The 16378-nt window shown below is 37.7% G+C and overlaps 1 protein-coding gene across 1 annotated transcript; it reads left to right on the top strand.

The window, feature by feature from the left end:
* Positions 1 to 2526: 2526 nt before the first annotated feature.
* Positions 2527 to 16378, top strand: LOC118825365 (carcinoembryonic antigen-related cell adhesion molecule 5-like). Its single transcript, XM_036595954.1, has 8 exons — positions 2527 to 2707; positions 5864 to 6136; positions 6286 to 6555; positions 12017 to 12295; positions 14401 to 14679; positions 15614 to 15859; positions 15977 to 16078; positions 16213 to 16378. Exons 1-8 carry the CDS (start codon positions 2527 to 2529, stop codon positions 16239 to 16241), a joined length of 1659 nt encoding a protein of 552 aa, XP_036451847.1. The 3' UTR covers positions 16242 to 16378.

Here is a 16378-nt window from a genome sequence, read left to right as displayed (position 1 = left end):
TTTTAAAGTATGGTAGCTAGCTAGTTAATACTGCATTCCCTGTTTAAACGGCCACTTAAGTAGCCTTTTTGTCCAACCCAGCAGCCAGCGAACAGTGTTTGCTTTCACTTTCTCGTAGGGCTGTAGACTCAAAGATGTTTTTTAACGTTTTAGACTTGTTCTGGACCTGTATCTGTACTCAGACATGAGTCGAACTTACCGTTTATTTATTTTTTTTAATGGTCACTCAGTAGCTCAGGGGTTAAGCTGGACCGGAGCAAACCTGAGCTTTAGTGTCACTGGTTCATCTCAGCGGCGACAGAGCTGGCCACGGTAAAGTTAGTTTTATTTTTGATATTCGTCTTTTCAGTGCTAGTAACATTTCAGCGGACTTTGGTAGCCAGTAAAGGAGAGGGGGTAGCAGCATACAGTGGGTTAATTCGGTAGTTATTCAGTCGAAGAGAACTGCAAATGAGCTATTATATCTCCAAGTGATCTATTTGAAGACGGCCACTAACTTGACACACCGAGTGTTTGGTGGATTTATAACTTTAATTCCACTTAAATTAAATTAGACATTTTCTCTTCTACACGCTTATGTGATTGGAAACAGCCCATTTTAACACATTGATACAAATTTGTTTGGAGTTTAGAAAGTCACATAAAGTAAGGTAATGATAATTATTTATTCGTTTTTTTTTCCCCAAAAGTTGCAGAGGAGAGAGTGTGCATCCTGACGGTCCAGCAAAACTAGACATTTTACATTTTTTAAGGCTTCTTTGTCCAAAAAGATTTTCCACTTTTTAATTTTTACATTTTTTTTAACAAACAATTGGCAATGACCATATGTTTGATTTTAAAGTTCTCATTATTGCCATTCAATTATTTTAGTTTGTTTATCTGGACTTTTGAAGGCAAGAACTTTGATGTAACTGCACCTTCAAGTTTTAGATGTATGTCCATCCCTGAGAGTGTAAAAGCGTGAAATGCACATTCAGAATAGCCTTTATTATTGTTTATTTTAGTTCAATTTTATATTTAATTAATTTATTTTACTTTATAAAAAACATGATTTTTCTTTCCTGTGCAATGCTTTTAAAAAATCTCCCAAATTTATTTATTTATTTGTTTATATCTATCAAACAATAGCCAATGGCCTTACCATTCTAAATGCTCATTAGATTTAAATAAGTTCAATATAAAACAGTTTAGTAAAATACATTTGATGTGTCTTATTTTATTTGTTAGCTGTACCAATTTTTAAAGATAATCATTGTTTCCATTTATTTATGTTAGTTTGGTTATCTGGACTTTTGTAAATAAGAGCTTTGATGTAACTGGACCTACTTAAGTTTTAGTTGAATACTCTGCTGTACATCATGTCCTCTGTCTCTCTCTGCTTTAGTGCTGATTGTGCTCATCCACTGTGAACAAACTCAAGGTGAATCTGTATTTACTAGATTGTTTTATTTGCATTCATATAAAAGTGTATTTGCATGCATAACTTATCCCAGATATGGGCAAATCTTTACTGTATATTTTTTACTTTTTTACTGAAGTACTGATATATAGAATCTGTTTTTATGCACATTGTACATTAGCGTACTGGGAAACTAGTCTGGCTTAATTGTGCAGTCTGGCTGGACAAAAACATTCATAGGACATAGAAACATCCAGCTCATAGAGAGCAAAGCATGTGCTAAAAATGCTAGATCTACTGCTTATGTTATAAAGGTGAAAGCAGCTCTGATAACTTCTCATTAACAGAAAAACTCAAACCAGCAGTGAGGGTGGAGCCTCAGAGCACCGTCTACACTGGAGACACTGTTACTCTGATCTGTGAACTGCAGCTCTCACTCACTGGATGGAAGTTTCTCTGGTATAAAAACACTCAATTAATACATCTGACTGCTGATGAAAACACCAACACAATCAATATAACAGTGTCTAATACAGGAACAGAAGAGTATAAATGTATAGCACGCAGAGAATACTTAACTGATTTCAGTGACCCAGTCAAGATTACAGTCAGAGGTATGTCATGATTTCTGTTTTCTTTCAACAAATGACCTGAATTAATTCATGATTATGAGAAAATATCCTACAATTATTCTATAATGTTTATAATGTTTTAGAGAGAATATATGTTATGTATAATATTTGTATTGTATTATAAATTTAGGATATACTGAGTTTTCCAAAAGAAAAACAGCTGATGTGTAATAGGAAATACTTTTTTTTATTTCACTAATAAAGGTGATATTAATCATAACATTGATATCTCTTGAATGTGTAAAGCTCACTCACAATGTACGTTATGAAAATAGAGCATTTTGAAAGTTGTCTATAATTTGTTTTGGAATTAAATCCTTCAATTATTCTGCGTTCTTCTTTAAGTGTTATCATATGTTCAGAGAGAATATTTCAGTTTTTAAACTATTTATCATCTGTGAACAGAGAGACCAAAGGCTAAAGTGAAAGTGCAGCCAGCTGAGCATGTGTTCATCAGAGAGAGAGTCACTCTCACATGTGACATAGAAGGTGGAGATGTCTGGAGTTACGAGTGGTTTAAGAATAATAAACGTCTCAGTGAAGCTAAAAGAAGGAAAGAAATATGAAATCTCTAATGTTGATCAGTCTGATGAAGGTGATTATAGCTGTAAGGGAACAAAGTCAACAGAGCCGCGTTACTCAGAGACCAGTGATGCTGTTAGACTGACTGTATCAGGTGAGTCTCATCTTTCTCTATTTATTTCTATCATTAACAGTTAAAGTGTAGAGGAGCATCACTACTGCACAGATATCATCCTGTACATAAAGTTAAGAAGTGATAAAGGAGGATCAGCACAATTCTCTTTAAAACTCACAGTATCTTAGAAACCCCTGTGAGCTCAGAGCTCTCAACTCATAAACACAAACAAGAAAAAGTGTTAATTGAATGGTGAATAGAATGTGGTATAAGAATTAGATATTTATATCATTGGGTTTAAATTAGTTGTATTTCTTTCTGCTCTGCTGATTCTTGTCTCATTCTGTTATAGAGCTTCTCATTTAAATAAACAGAGATCTCATTTTGGTGTTGATTAGTCTGTGCACCAAGGATTCCAACATTCTGCTTGCAAAACTTAGAAAAGCAAACTTGCAACAGTAAATATTAAAAAATAATAATTACAAATAACTAACCTGTATGGGAAAAACAATGTACTTCTAAAATGTATTTCTCACATATGTTTTAGAATTTATGCACACATTTTAAATTTGACCCAAATAAATACATCACTCAAATATATGTATAATGGTGTGTTCCTTAAATATATGCACAAATATTCTAAACATAAATATTAAATTATGTTAAGTAATATATTTTGACAGTATTGAATCAAATACAGCACAAAAGACTGTTTAAAGTGAATGTATAATTTTATTTGCATAATACAGGTTGTACAGAACTGTATTTATATTTGCTCTAATTTGTTTTTGCAACAAGAAAGCTGAAAGAGTGCAGCGTTGTCTGTGTATTTCTTTTTCTAAATATGTTGAACTCTTTTGAATATTGAAGTGTACTTTTAACATATTTCAAGATACAATCAGTAGAAAACCACTTATATTTGTGAATATATTTCAATAGTCTTATGCTGAAGTTTGGACACTCCTGGTCAAATGACGTTTTGTTGATTTTCTGAAAAAAAGTTACACATCCTCTAGAGACATACTACTGTTTAAAAGCACTATTACTGTTTTTTTTTGATGAATTTAACATGTTTGAAAAGAAAAACATAAATATGACCTGTGCAGATGTTATGGCATTTTGAATAGAATGTGACAAATTCTGTTTTATGTTTTATTATTATTATTTCATAAATGTTTTATGTTCATTTTTTTAAGCTATGCAAATAACAGAAATTGTGCACCTACATTTGCAGGACAATGACCTATTTAAGTGTGTTCTCTGTAGAGGATGTGTAACTTATTTTTCCTAGAAAATAAACAAAACATCATTTGACCAGAGTGCTCAAACTCTGGTATATGACTGTATAAATAATGTGTTTAGACATGACTGTGAATGTATTACATGTGGATAAAAACAAGTAATTAAACTTTATTTCACAACTTTATTCAGTATCTGTTTATTCAGTTAGAAATTTGTAGCAACATTGGAGGAAAATCAAACTACTGTAAATGTTCTGCCTGTAGTGACTCGGAGAAGTAATTTCTTAGTGACCTGCTCGAGTGGGTAGGATGTTCCTTTAAGCGCATCCAATAAACTAATGTCCACTCTAAAACTCGCTGTTGGGTGGTGTTCCTGTTCATTGAGACATTTCTCTATAGAAAACAAACTCTTTTACCGGAGATGATGAAATGTAGTCACCAGTGATGAAGATAACAAGCTTGAACTGCAGTATTATAATCCAGTCACGACTTTGTTTGTTACAGCAATTGTGGTTAAACCGTATGTTCCCACCACCCGAGCTCCCCCGTTTTGTGAGTGTCTTGTGACATAGATATACATATCCAGATGCCGCGTTGCCTTTTGTTCGCTATCTGATGTTATACGCCTGCGTGTCCGCCATGTTGGAGCGGTCAAGATCCGCTTGTGAACAAATTCACTTGTATTGAGAGATGATGAGTCTCAGGACCAAATCGGCCACAACTTCCTTATTACTCGACCAATTTTCACCAAATTTGCTTTGTTATAATCCTGAGACATACATTAATCTAGATTCCACGGACTGTTCTCGGTATTTTTTATTTCTTTATTAACTGATCGTGATAATTAGCCGTCCGCACCAGCAGAAAAGTATTAAGTCTGCACCTGACGTTAAAAACCGAGTATAGCGCTCCGGTAGAAACATAATCTCACACACATAAGCAAATCTATCGATGTGTGAATCACGTCTAATCTTAATACACATAAAAATACAATAAGCCTTCAAAACACAGTAGTAAGGATGAGCTAAAGGTGGCTTCCTATTCACCTGCTTCTTTTTAAAATTTTCCCGTTCCACCTTAAATGGTGCAGCAGTCACTTTCTGGTGCCTAAACTGCACAATTTAAGGTGGAATGGGAAAATTCGAACAAGACGCTGGCTGATGCAATATTTAAGGTGGAACGAGAAAATTCGAACAAGATGCTGGCTGATGCACCATTTAAGGTGGAACGGAAAAATTCGAACAAGAAGCTGGCAAATAAGATCGAGTTCGTGTGAGAAGGTGCTAACGTTAATCTATGATGAATATCTACACAGATTAAGGAATGCTATAATTTAGCTACAAAGCATTAACCATTATTGTAAATAAATAACTACTACATCAAGTTAAGACCCCCTGAACAGACTATTAAATAAAAGAAGCTTAATATAAAACCAGAGGAAAAACAGTCACACCAACAGGTTCATTATGCCTCACCAACCACACAGCCATATCTACACATAAATATCACACAATACGCATCACACAAACATGAACGTGGATTGCTGCGTTCCCTCCGTTATATAATCCTATCCCGCTTTCTGAGTGCAATATTCTTGAAATAGTATAATTTTGGACAGTATCTTTCTTAAACTGCCGCTCTGTAATGGTACTGAAAGCAGTCCAGCAGCGATGTTGACCGCCCTAAAATGGTGATGCTGTTGACGCGCCTGTCTGGACCCAACGCGGCAAGAATGTTTATCTATGGTCTTGTGACTATAAGCACCTGACTTGTCACCTGACCCGTCACCTAGTGCAGCTCGCCCCCCAAACGGTACTCAAATATTTAGAAAGACAAAATTACACAGAAGCCTATTTGGCTCCTAAATTGCCACATAATCAAAATGTCAAACATGCGCTAAACATGTTGTAAAGATGAAAGCAGCTCTGATAACTTCATCATTTCACATCAACAGATAAACCCAAACCAGCAGTGAGGGTGGAGCCTCAGAGCACCATCTACACTGGAGACACTGTTACTCTGATCTGTGAACCGCAGCTCTCACTCACTGGATGGAAGTTTCTCTGGTATAAAAACACTCAGTCAAATTATCTGACTGCTGATGAAAACACCAACACAATCAGTATAACAGTGTCTAATACAGGAACAGAAGAGTATAAATGTATAGCACGCAGAGGAGAAACCTACTACACACATTACAGTGATCCAGTCAAAATTACAGTCAGAGGTACATCATGATTTCTGTTTTAACAAATGACGTGATTTAATTCATGATTATGAGAAAATATTTTACAATTATTTTATGTTTTGGAACAGTGAGATGTATATTTAGAAATAATATATAATTTATATATATTATTCATCTTCTTTGAACAGAGAGACCAAAGGCCAAAGTGAAAGTGCAGCCAGCTGAGCATGTGTTCATCAGAGAGAGAGTCACTCTCACATGTGACATAGAAGGTGGAGATGTCTGGAGTTACGAGTGGTTTAAGAATAATAAACATCTCAGTGAAGCTAAAAGAAGGAAGAAATATGAAATCTCTAATGTTGATCAGTCTGATGAAGGTGATTATAGCTGTAAGGGAACAAAGTCAACAGAGCCGCGTTACTCAGAGACCAGTGATGCTGTTAGACTGACTGTATCAGGTGAGTATCATCTTTCTCTCTTTATTTCTATCGTTAACAGTTAAAGTGTAGAGGAGCATCACTACTGCACAAATAATCATCCTGTACATGAAGGTAAGAAGTGATAGACAAACACACAGTATATAATACACCTCAAAGAGCTTCGAACACCTAACATGTAACCACTGGATACATGAGAGAAAGACAATGAAATTTTAGTTTGAGTTGACAGATAGAAAGTGGATAATACAGGGAGAATAAAACTTTAATAACAGCATTAATAAATAGTAATTGAATTATTATCTAATACATATGTTACATACACAGGTATACATAGACATTAATATATACCACCATTATTAACCATCTACTTAGTGATTAAATATTATACAACAGTTAGTTCCAGGCACGCAAGCTGATTGGTTGAGAAGCGTTCTAACTGTGCTGTTATTTCGGCATTACATCACGTTTTTTTCACAAGCACTGTATCACTCCGCTGAGACGCCGTTGCTAAGCAACGTCTTTGCTAGGAGACGCTCAAGCCATTTGAACGTTTTTACTTCTTACTTTGTGAACAAACAGAAAATGGATACTTTTAAGATCACATTTAGCCGACAGCCGATTTGGTCAGACTCTGAAGATGAGACTACACTAAATTCCCAAACTGTCAGTTGGTCTGTGTGAGGAGCTGGAGAACGAACTGCTGGCTGTGCAGCGAGTGAGTGGAGCTCGTTACTCTGACGTAGCAACGAGCTGCTTATTAAGGAACTATAATTTGGCGGAGGGAATTGCTAACACTGAAACATATTAAAGGCCCATTCACGGCCCGATTTATTTATTTCTTACTTTATTTACTTAACTGTTGTATAAAAGCAATAGAACACTCGAGATTGTGTGTTATCGCGAATAACATCACAGCCGTGATGTTATTTCGTGATAACACACTCCCTCTCGTGTTCTATTGCTTAAAAAAATATTTAAAATGAACAAAGGCTAATCATTTTAAATAGTATGTTAACAAATATGTAGTTATAAACATTTCGAAATCAATATGAATAACTACTTATTAATTGTGTACACGTTATATTAAATGAATGAATAAATGAAGTTGTTTATCTTAGTGCTTGGTTGCTCAGTTAATCATGTACTATGGTTAATGTATATTTTTTAAAACAATAATGATAGTTAATTGAAGTTAATGAAGTTGAAGGTGAGCATTATAATGCTTTCTATTTATATATATATGTACTTGAATTGAATACATTTATGAATAGCATTACGGTGGTGTTTCAAAACACTGGAAGTTTACAAAGAATTGATTGAAACATGAGTTAAAACTAAATGCTTTATTTACACGTTACTTCGTGTAAATGTTGTGTTTTAACTCAACTATGCCTTTCACACACACACACACACACATACATGCTGATGAGCCAAAACATTATGACCACTCAAAGATGAAGCGATTTATGCTGATTTTCTTACAACAGCAGAGTGTGTCGAAGTCTGGGATATATTAGACCATGTGTCACGCTCCCAGTCCTCATGGGCCAAATCACTGCAGACTTCAGTGCACTGCCTCATTACACACACCTGATTCAGCTAATCAGCTAATCAGTAAGGCGTTCACAAATTGAATTCATAGTGTTAGATGAGGGTAAACATAATATCCACAGCACTTTGGCCCAGTTTGACATACCTGTATCAGATGGTAAGTGAACAGACAGTTCTTGTAGTCAACAGTTTGATGTGGGGAAAAATGTGCACATTGTTAAAAATAAAAGTCAGCTGAACTTAAAATTCTAAGGTACAGTAACTCATTGTACAGCTTTTCTTCAGTTAACTCAACTTGAGGACACCAGAGTAAGTTTGAAGCCACAGCCATCTGTATCCGGAAGCCCAAGTGGAGAACATGTCTGACATGACGGTGCATTAGAAAGAGTTCCAGCTAGTGGAGAAATTGACTAAAAAGCAAATTCTATATTATTTACCTAACTGAGATTCAGAACTAAAAAATGAGAGTTAGTGGATTTTTTTTTATTAATATTTTGGAGAAATATTTTGAATAAACTAAGAAGTTTGAGATGGGTGCACTCTGGTGTCTTTCTTTGGTGTCTGTCCATCACTGGCGTGCACAATTGGGGGCTGCAGCCCCTGCCCCTTTTTGTCTCAAAATTAATAATGCCCTTTTGTTGAGCTCTAAATGCTTCATATGTCACTGTGCCAAACCTGTGTAAAACCCAAACTGTCCCTGGAGGAAAGCACAGTGTGGTTACGTCCCCCACTTTCATAAAATGGAAGACATTATATTAGATTACTGCCTCTGATACTTTCTGCTACAAGCTGTTGTGTCACATGTACATACCTTTAATTGTCTGAAAATTTTAAAATTAAAGTAAATTATTGAGGGAAGAGCACAGTTTAGATGTTTGCTGGCTCACTTGTTAGCTAAATGTGTGGTAGTTTGTCCTGCTACATGTCATTTTCTGGTGTAAAACAATGGAATTGCCATCAGTAAAGTGGATTTTGCATGACTAGCCCACTTTTGCTAGTTGCTTGCTAAGTTAAATGGAGGTTCCTCAGTTGTTTAGATTCTGACTGAAGTATTTCTGATGGGACAATATCTGAGAAACAACACACAGCATGCTATTTTCAGTTATTGCACTTTTTAAAGGAAGAGTATACAACTATGTACTGGTTGTTTATCACATACATGGTGGGCAGACAATGCATAGGGAACATTTTCTAGCCTCTTCCTCATGCCAAGGAGGTGGGAAGAGCATTTCTGAAAAGGGCTGCATAGTTGATCAGAAGCCATTGAGCTCCACTCCTCCTTTTTCAGTGAAGATTACCTTTTATGGCCTGAGACTCTTGTGTGCAGCTGCCAGTGAACCCACACCTGTCACTTTGTCACTCGCCACAGGATTTGAGGTGATGAAATGGGATGGATTATGAAAGTGACTTGTACAGTGAGTTGGTTTAAAGTGAGGAACAGTTGCAAGGTTCAGCTAAACCAAACAGAAACTTTTTATGAGTCACCATGCAGTGGGCCACTGCCTGAACTTCGCCACCACAGTGCTAATTAGCAAATTGACGCATCAAAGTAGACAGCAGATCTGGGGACTCTTCACATGGCTGTATACACCCAGGTCCAAGTGTTGGGACAACATCAGCAGCTTCTTGAGAGCTTCAGTCAGTCTGTTGAGATGCTCACGCGTCAGCAAGGTGAGCAACAACAACAACCGTCCCACATCGCCAATCAGCTAAAGGAGATCACGGCTCAGCTACAAACTTTGAATCCTCCTACCCCCAGGAGCAACCCATACAGCTCTCATGCTCCCGCTATGCTCTCTTCTACTGCGTTTCCAGTTAGTAAGCCTGATAATCTTGAAGACACTCCTAACAACTGTAGGGTTTTTTGCTTCTAGTTCAGATCTTGCATGGATTTACTTCCTGATCTCATGTTTGACTGGTAAAGCCCTTGATTGGGTCACTGCTGTGTGGCCTCACACACAGACCCTTTCCTATAACATTTTGGAGAGGATTTTAAAGCTGTTTTTGATCACCCTCATGAATGCAGGACCTGTGGAGAACTTTTGCTAGAGGTTGTCAAGGCAATCGTTCTGTGGCTGATTATGCTTTGGAATTCTGTACTCTGGCTTCTCGAAATGGTTTGAATAAGGATTTGCTATCCAAATTAGCTTGTAAAAATGATGATTTAACATTGGAAGAACTTTTTTTGTGCTCGACTCCTCAGAATATTCCATTATCCTTGGTCTCCCCTGGTTAAAGAAGCATGACCCCTTCATCTCCTGGTCAGAGCAAGAGCTTTTGTTTTGGTCCCCGTACTGCCATAAAAATTGTCTGAATCTCCCAGTAGTATCAGTCATGTCCACCTCTGTTGAAAGTCCTGAGTCAAACAGCAAAATAGAGTTACTGCCAGAAAATGCTGACGTGTTTTTAGCAAAGTTAGTGCCACTAAACTTCCACCACATCACTCCTATGACTATGCCATTGAACTCTTGGAAGGCACTGTTCTCCCTAAGGCTCGAGTTTAGCCTTTAACTCAGACTGAGTAGACTGCCATGAATGATTATGTACAAGAAGCTTTAGATCAGGGATTCATCTATCCTTCCACTTCCAATGTGGCTATTGGCTTCTTTTTTTGTAAAGAACAAGGGCAGGGAACTCCACCCTTATATTGATTATCATGGTCTGTTAATCATGGTCTATAACAAATCACAAAAAAGTAGATATGAGAAGAAATCCATTTGAGGCTGTAGTAGTATAGTGGCACTTCTAACTGCTCTCCTCAAAGAAACTGCCAAGAGACTATTCTGGAGCCAGCCAGCAGATGCTGCATTTCATGCACTGACAGAAACTTTCACCTCTGGGGGTGTCAGTCAGCCTAACGTCAGGATATCATTCTCAGTTCAATGGCCAATGCGAAAAATCTAGTCAAGAATTGGGAAGGTTTTTGCGGCTATACTGTCATAACAATCACACTGACTGGGCTCGGTTTCTGCCATGAGCAGAAATGGCTCAGGACTCTTTGATCAATTCTACCACTGGTTTGACTCCGTTCCAGTGTATCTTTGGGTACGAACTTCCTCTAATGCCATAGCTACTGCTTTGGACGTCCCAGCCGTGTATGACTGGATGCAGCAGAGTTAGGAGATATGGGAGAACTCCCATCAACATATCGACCAAATCCTGCGTCAATACAAGGTGCAAGCTGATCAACATATAGAAGAGACCCCCATTTACCATCTTGGAGTTTAGCTGTCAACCAGGGACTTCAGGTTTGCTGAGGGGAGTAGGAAGCTTTTGCCCAAATACATAAGTCACTAAAAGTTAATGATGTTACTTACCAGCTAGATTTGCCTAGTCAATATCATGTCTCACATTTGTTCCATGTCTCCCTTCTCAAACCCATTGTTCCAGGTCTGTTGGATGAGGCCACGCCTGATGAAATCCCGTCCCCTGATATGTCTTGAAATGTCATGATATGATTTTTGTCATATTGTTCACACATACTGGGGATAAATCAGTTTGATAATTACACATGAGAAAAGTAACATATTTCTTAGATTCTGTAACACTGGACACTCACTTCAGAGCTTTTTCTCTTTATTTACTCTGTGTTCTTTATTGGACAGAGTATTAAGCTCTAATGTGTTGACGAGCGTAATAAATTATCCTCCAAAATAATCTCCAAAATTTAACGATGCATGTACTGCATTAGACAGATTTTAGGAATGATTACACTGTTGTGTGTGTCGGTGTGAATTGAGCTGATTGTCTAGATTGTAAAGGCACAGGCAATGGTCACTACCAACTCTCCTAATGGCCTGACCACAGCCAACAGTGTGTGTGGTGTGTCAGGGTCTGAGAGAGTGTATCTGTGTAGAAGGCAATTACTGTGGTAACGACTCTGAAAACAGTGTGTGATTTCATGGACTTTGTGCTTGATCTCCAACAGCAGTGAGACCCAAACCTGAACTCACATCAAGTCTTGAAGGAGCTGTACTGAGAGGAGACTCAGTGATTCTGGAGTGCAGGCTGGATGAATCTTCTGGATGGAGGTTTTACTGGTTCAAACACACACAAATTCCTCAGAATGAGATCAAGACTGAAACTCACTTCTACATCATCAGATCAGTTAGTGTCTCTGATGAAGGTCAGTACTGGTGCAGAGCTGTGAGAGGAAATCCAGCCTACTACACGCAGTACAGTGATGTACTCTGGGTAAACGTCACAGGTGAGTAAGAAACATTCTACTAATTTTCAGTATGTGGACAGCAGAGGTGGGTAGGAACACATTCTAATGGTTTCATCTGCACAGTTATATGAGCCTAAAGTGTAATGATCTGGTCTTGGCCAAAACCTGAACACACGAAACTCATTATCCAACTGCAGTAATTTTCCTCAGATAGTGTCTTAAATAAAAGATGAAGTCTCTGAGTTGAGCAAAATAAGAAAAGGGTAATACTAACACTAGGGGATTACTCTGGTCTTTACCCAGAGGTAAATTTTGTTGCTCAAATGTTGCTCTTTGGTGGTTTAGTAGACTTAATGGCAATTCCCTTTAAAAAAAATTAGGAGAAAAAGCATTAGACCAGAAATGAGACATGAGATACTTTCCTGCCCAGAAAAAATTACTATTACTATTACTTGCAGATCTAAGAACACTGGGTGACGTTAGACACATGAGATAATTGAAGAACTACTTGAACAGCCAGGCTGTCCTTTATCTTTTCATCTGATCTCATTGAAACTACAGAGACATTAAGGAGATCTCTTTTTTCTATTATGGGTGATTGTCTCCCTGCTTTTGGGAAAGGCTGCTCTACCCCAAGTCAAATGAACAGGAATGAATTTCTTCAGCAATGATACCTGCTGCTGTTCACGTTTTATTCAAAGAATAACTAGACCCCACTATTTTCAGCTAACTCCACCCCTGGCTCATCTTTGAATAATGCTCAAAAACAGGAGGGGCGCATTGGGAGGGGCACTGCAGTGGTGTTCGGGTTTGGAGGTGGGGCTGTGATGGAAACCAGGCGGTCTGCCGTGTTTTTTATCACTAATGTTAACTACCAGAAAATAATGGAATCAAACAGCACTTTTGCAACTGAGAGGTCTTACAAAGCTGACGATTTTTCTCCACTACCATTTCTATCTTCGGCAGAGAAAAGGTTTCTGATCAGGCAGCGTGTCTTGATCATTACCAGTATGAGCCACTGACTCAAGCTGCTGAAGAGTTAACATAGTGCCAGAAAATGATTAATGGGGAGCGGGAGAGGCGTCCAAATGGTAAAACATTCCCTAAAACAGTGACAGCTAACTTCTAATAACCTGTTCAGCAGGTCCGCATTCGATAAAACAGAGAAAAAAGTTCAAGAAAGGCTGTACAGATGAAAGGTTGACACATTCAGTAACAATGGCCATTTAACGTTAATGTTTCCTGAACCTTTTCTCTTTCCGTAGTTTATGTTGCTTGCTGTTGATTTCTGTTCAGTGAGTGCTGCGCCCGAGAGTTTAAGTTTTGAAGGGAAACATGAATCGGATACAACACCAGCAGCTTTATGGAGACTTGCATAAATCCTAACTTAACCGGTCCTTCAGGTTACCTAGTCATACATTGAACATTATCAATTAATGTGCTATTCATAACAACTTTAGTGCAAACTAAGCTTTGATTAATTGTGTTATTTACAGTTGTTACAGACATCTGGCATATCGCAACTTTGTGAGGTGGTGCAGGGGGAAATTAAGGTCAGCAAGTGAGTGTGGTTATCTCCTCGCTCTGGACTCCTGTGCTTTCATGAGTGTGGCATGAGTTGAGCGCCATCAGGGGTGGTAACATCGGTTGACTAATACTTTGGTACGAAGACACGTCATCCGCGCCTATAGAATAGTTGAACCAACCAGAGGGGCGCTGCAGAGGAGGAACTGACCATGATAAAAGTGTTACTTTTACAGTTTGGAAAGATGTGTTTACATTTCAATTTTTCAATTTATTTTATTATTACAGAGCAATGCATTTCAGCTGTTAATGAAAAAAGGTCTTAGGGTGTAGTTACTCTTTAAAGAACACTCCTAACATGCTCACATTTGGTGGGTCAGCGACAGGCAGGCTAGATATACAAATGTTATTTGTCAGCCACCTGACAATGTGATTGTGTATGAAAAACGTTTAACTATAATACACTGCAAGGTATATTAATAAAATAGATGTATCTGCCACAGTAGCTAGTGAGTGTAAATGTATAGTCTTAATCAAACCTGTTTTAAGAGTGAACAGTTCATTTGTTTAGTATTAGTTATGTTACATGCTGCAATGCATGTCTTCTCTCTATTCTTCAGCTACCTCTCCTCCAGTCTCTCTGATCATCAGTCCCAGCAGAACTCAACACTTCACTACTGACCGTCTCTCTCTGAGCTGTGAGGGACAGAGTGAGTCTACTGGATGGAGAGTGAGACGATATACACACAGTGGGAAAGTGTCAGATTGTTCATCAGACAGAAGATCAGTTACAGGATCTACATGCAACATCAGCTCCATCTCCACATCCCACACTGGAGTTTACTGGTGTCAGTCTGAATCTGGAGGGAGAAGTTCTCCTGTCAACATCACAGTGCACAGTGAGTCTATATTAGTCTCATCACTGATAGGAATCTAATATACTAGAACAAACTTAGAAATGCTGAAATTACAGGTGTTGTAATAAAGCATGAAAACCAATGTCGTATCAGTATTTCAGTATTTCAGTATTTCAGTAAACACTAGTTTGAAATGTAAATACTGAAAATGAAACAAAAAAAGCTAGTATTCTGCCATCCACGCTGGAAAACTCTATCAGTCCAACTCCACCACATGTTCACTGATATCTGCTGATGAAGTCTCTGTGTTGAGATCATTACTGTGTCCTTCACGCTGTTTTCATTATTGTCTCACTCTTTACCCGCTATGAAGAGGAATTTGTCCCACATTGAAATGCAATGCACACTACACTACTTTTCCATAGTGACATGCAGAATATGTGCCAAAATGAAAATCTAAACATTTATTACATTTTTGCTTGTCTACTGACCTCTTTACTGAAAAACAATACATGAGAAACTGAAGTTCAAAAATAAAATGCTGAATTTGTTTCAGAATTGAATACAATCCATCTTGAAATGTAATCAGTGCACAGCTATATTGCTTTGCACCGTAGATTACTTTAAACATAAAATGAAAAGTAAAAGTATAATTTAATCATTTTACTGATTAAATGCTGATTAAATGCTGTTTGAACTGCTACATGGTGGAAAACAGTGTAGCTGTTCATTTTACGATGGACTGTATTAAATTCTGACAGAAATTCAGCTTTCTGTTTTGCAAATGCAAATCATGATGCATTGCTTTTCAGTAGAGAGTTCAAGCAACGTGAAAACAGTGTAATAGAAGTTTTACTTTTCATTTTTACACATATTCTGCATGTCACTATGGAAAAATAATGAAGGGGATTTCATGTTTTTTTCAATGTAGTTACTTTAAATTAGTCACAAATTCTTCTCCACTCTGTTCCTACAGATGGTGATGTGATCCTGGAGAGTCCTGTTCATGCTGTGACTGATGGAGATTCTCTGACTCTCCGCTGTTTATATCACTCAAAGCCCTCAAACCTCACAGCTGATTTCTATAAAGATGGATTTCTCCTCCAGACCCAGACTACAGGAGAGATGACCATCAGTTCTGTCTCAAAGTCAGATGAAGGTCTCTATCACTGTAAACACTCAGAGAAAGGAGAGTCACCAAAGAGCTGGATCTCAGTCAGAGGTTTGCTGCTTTTAACAGAAAAAATCTTAAAACTGTCATTTTATTTTCATGTTCTTAAGAATCATTGTGTGTGTGTGTGTGTGTGTGTGTGTGTGTGTGTCTGTCTGTCTGAATCAGGAGCTCCATTCTCAGTCCTCAGTCTGCTCAGTAGTCTACTGGCAGTGTCTCCATATCTGCTGGTGTCCATCATACTGGGAGTTAAATGCTACAGAGCTCGACGTGAGAACTCTTCCTGTGTGTTTCTTCAGTAGTGAATCACTCAGAAGAAGCTCATTTTAATCCTCACTGAATCAAACATTTCTCTCTTAGCCTGATTAAAGCCTAATTTGAACTGTTCATTGTGTATTTCACAGCTAATCCTGATGAAGCGAGCAGAACGTAAGCGCTGATAGAAGCTAGAACAACCTGCTGAGTGTTGAACACCAAGTTTCTACATTATGATTTTAGTCTGTCTGCTTTTAAGACCATTTTAGAAATCACTCAATTTGGCAGGTCAGATTTTTAAAATAACAGCTTTAT

Source organism: Colossoma macropomum, unplaced genomic scaffold (assembly GCF_904425465.1).
Source record: "Colossoma macropomum unplaced genomic scaffold, Colossoma_macropomum, whole genome shotgun sequence".
Lineage (NCBI taxonomy): Eukaryota > Metazoa > Chordata > Actinopteri > Characiformes > Serrasalmidae > Colossoma > Colossoma macropomum.
The sequence above is the reverse complement of the archived record's forward strand: the minus strand, read 5'-3'. Positions and strand labels throughout refer to the sequence as shown.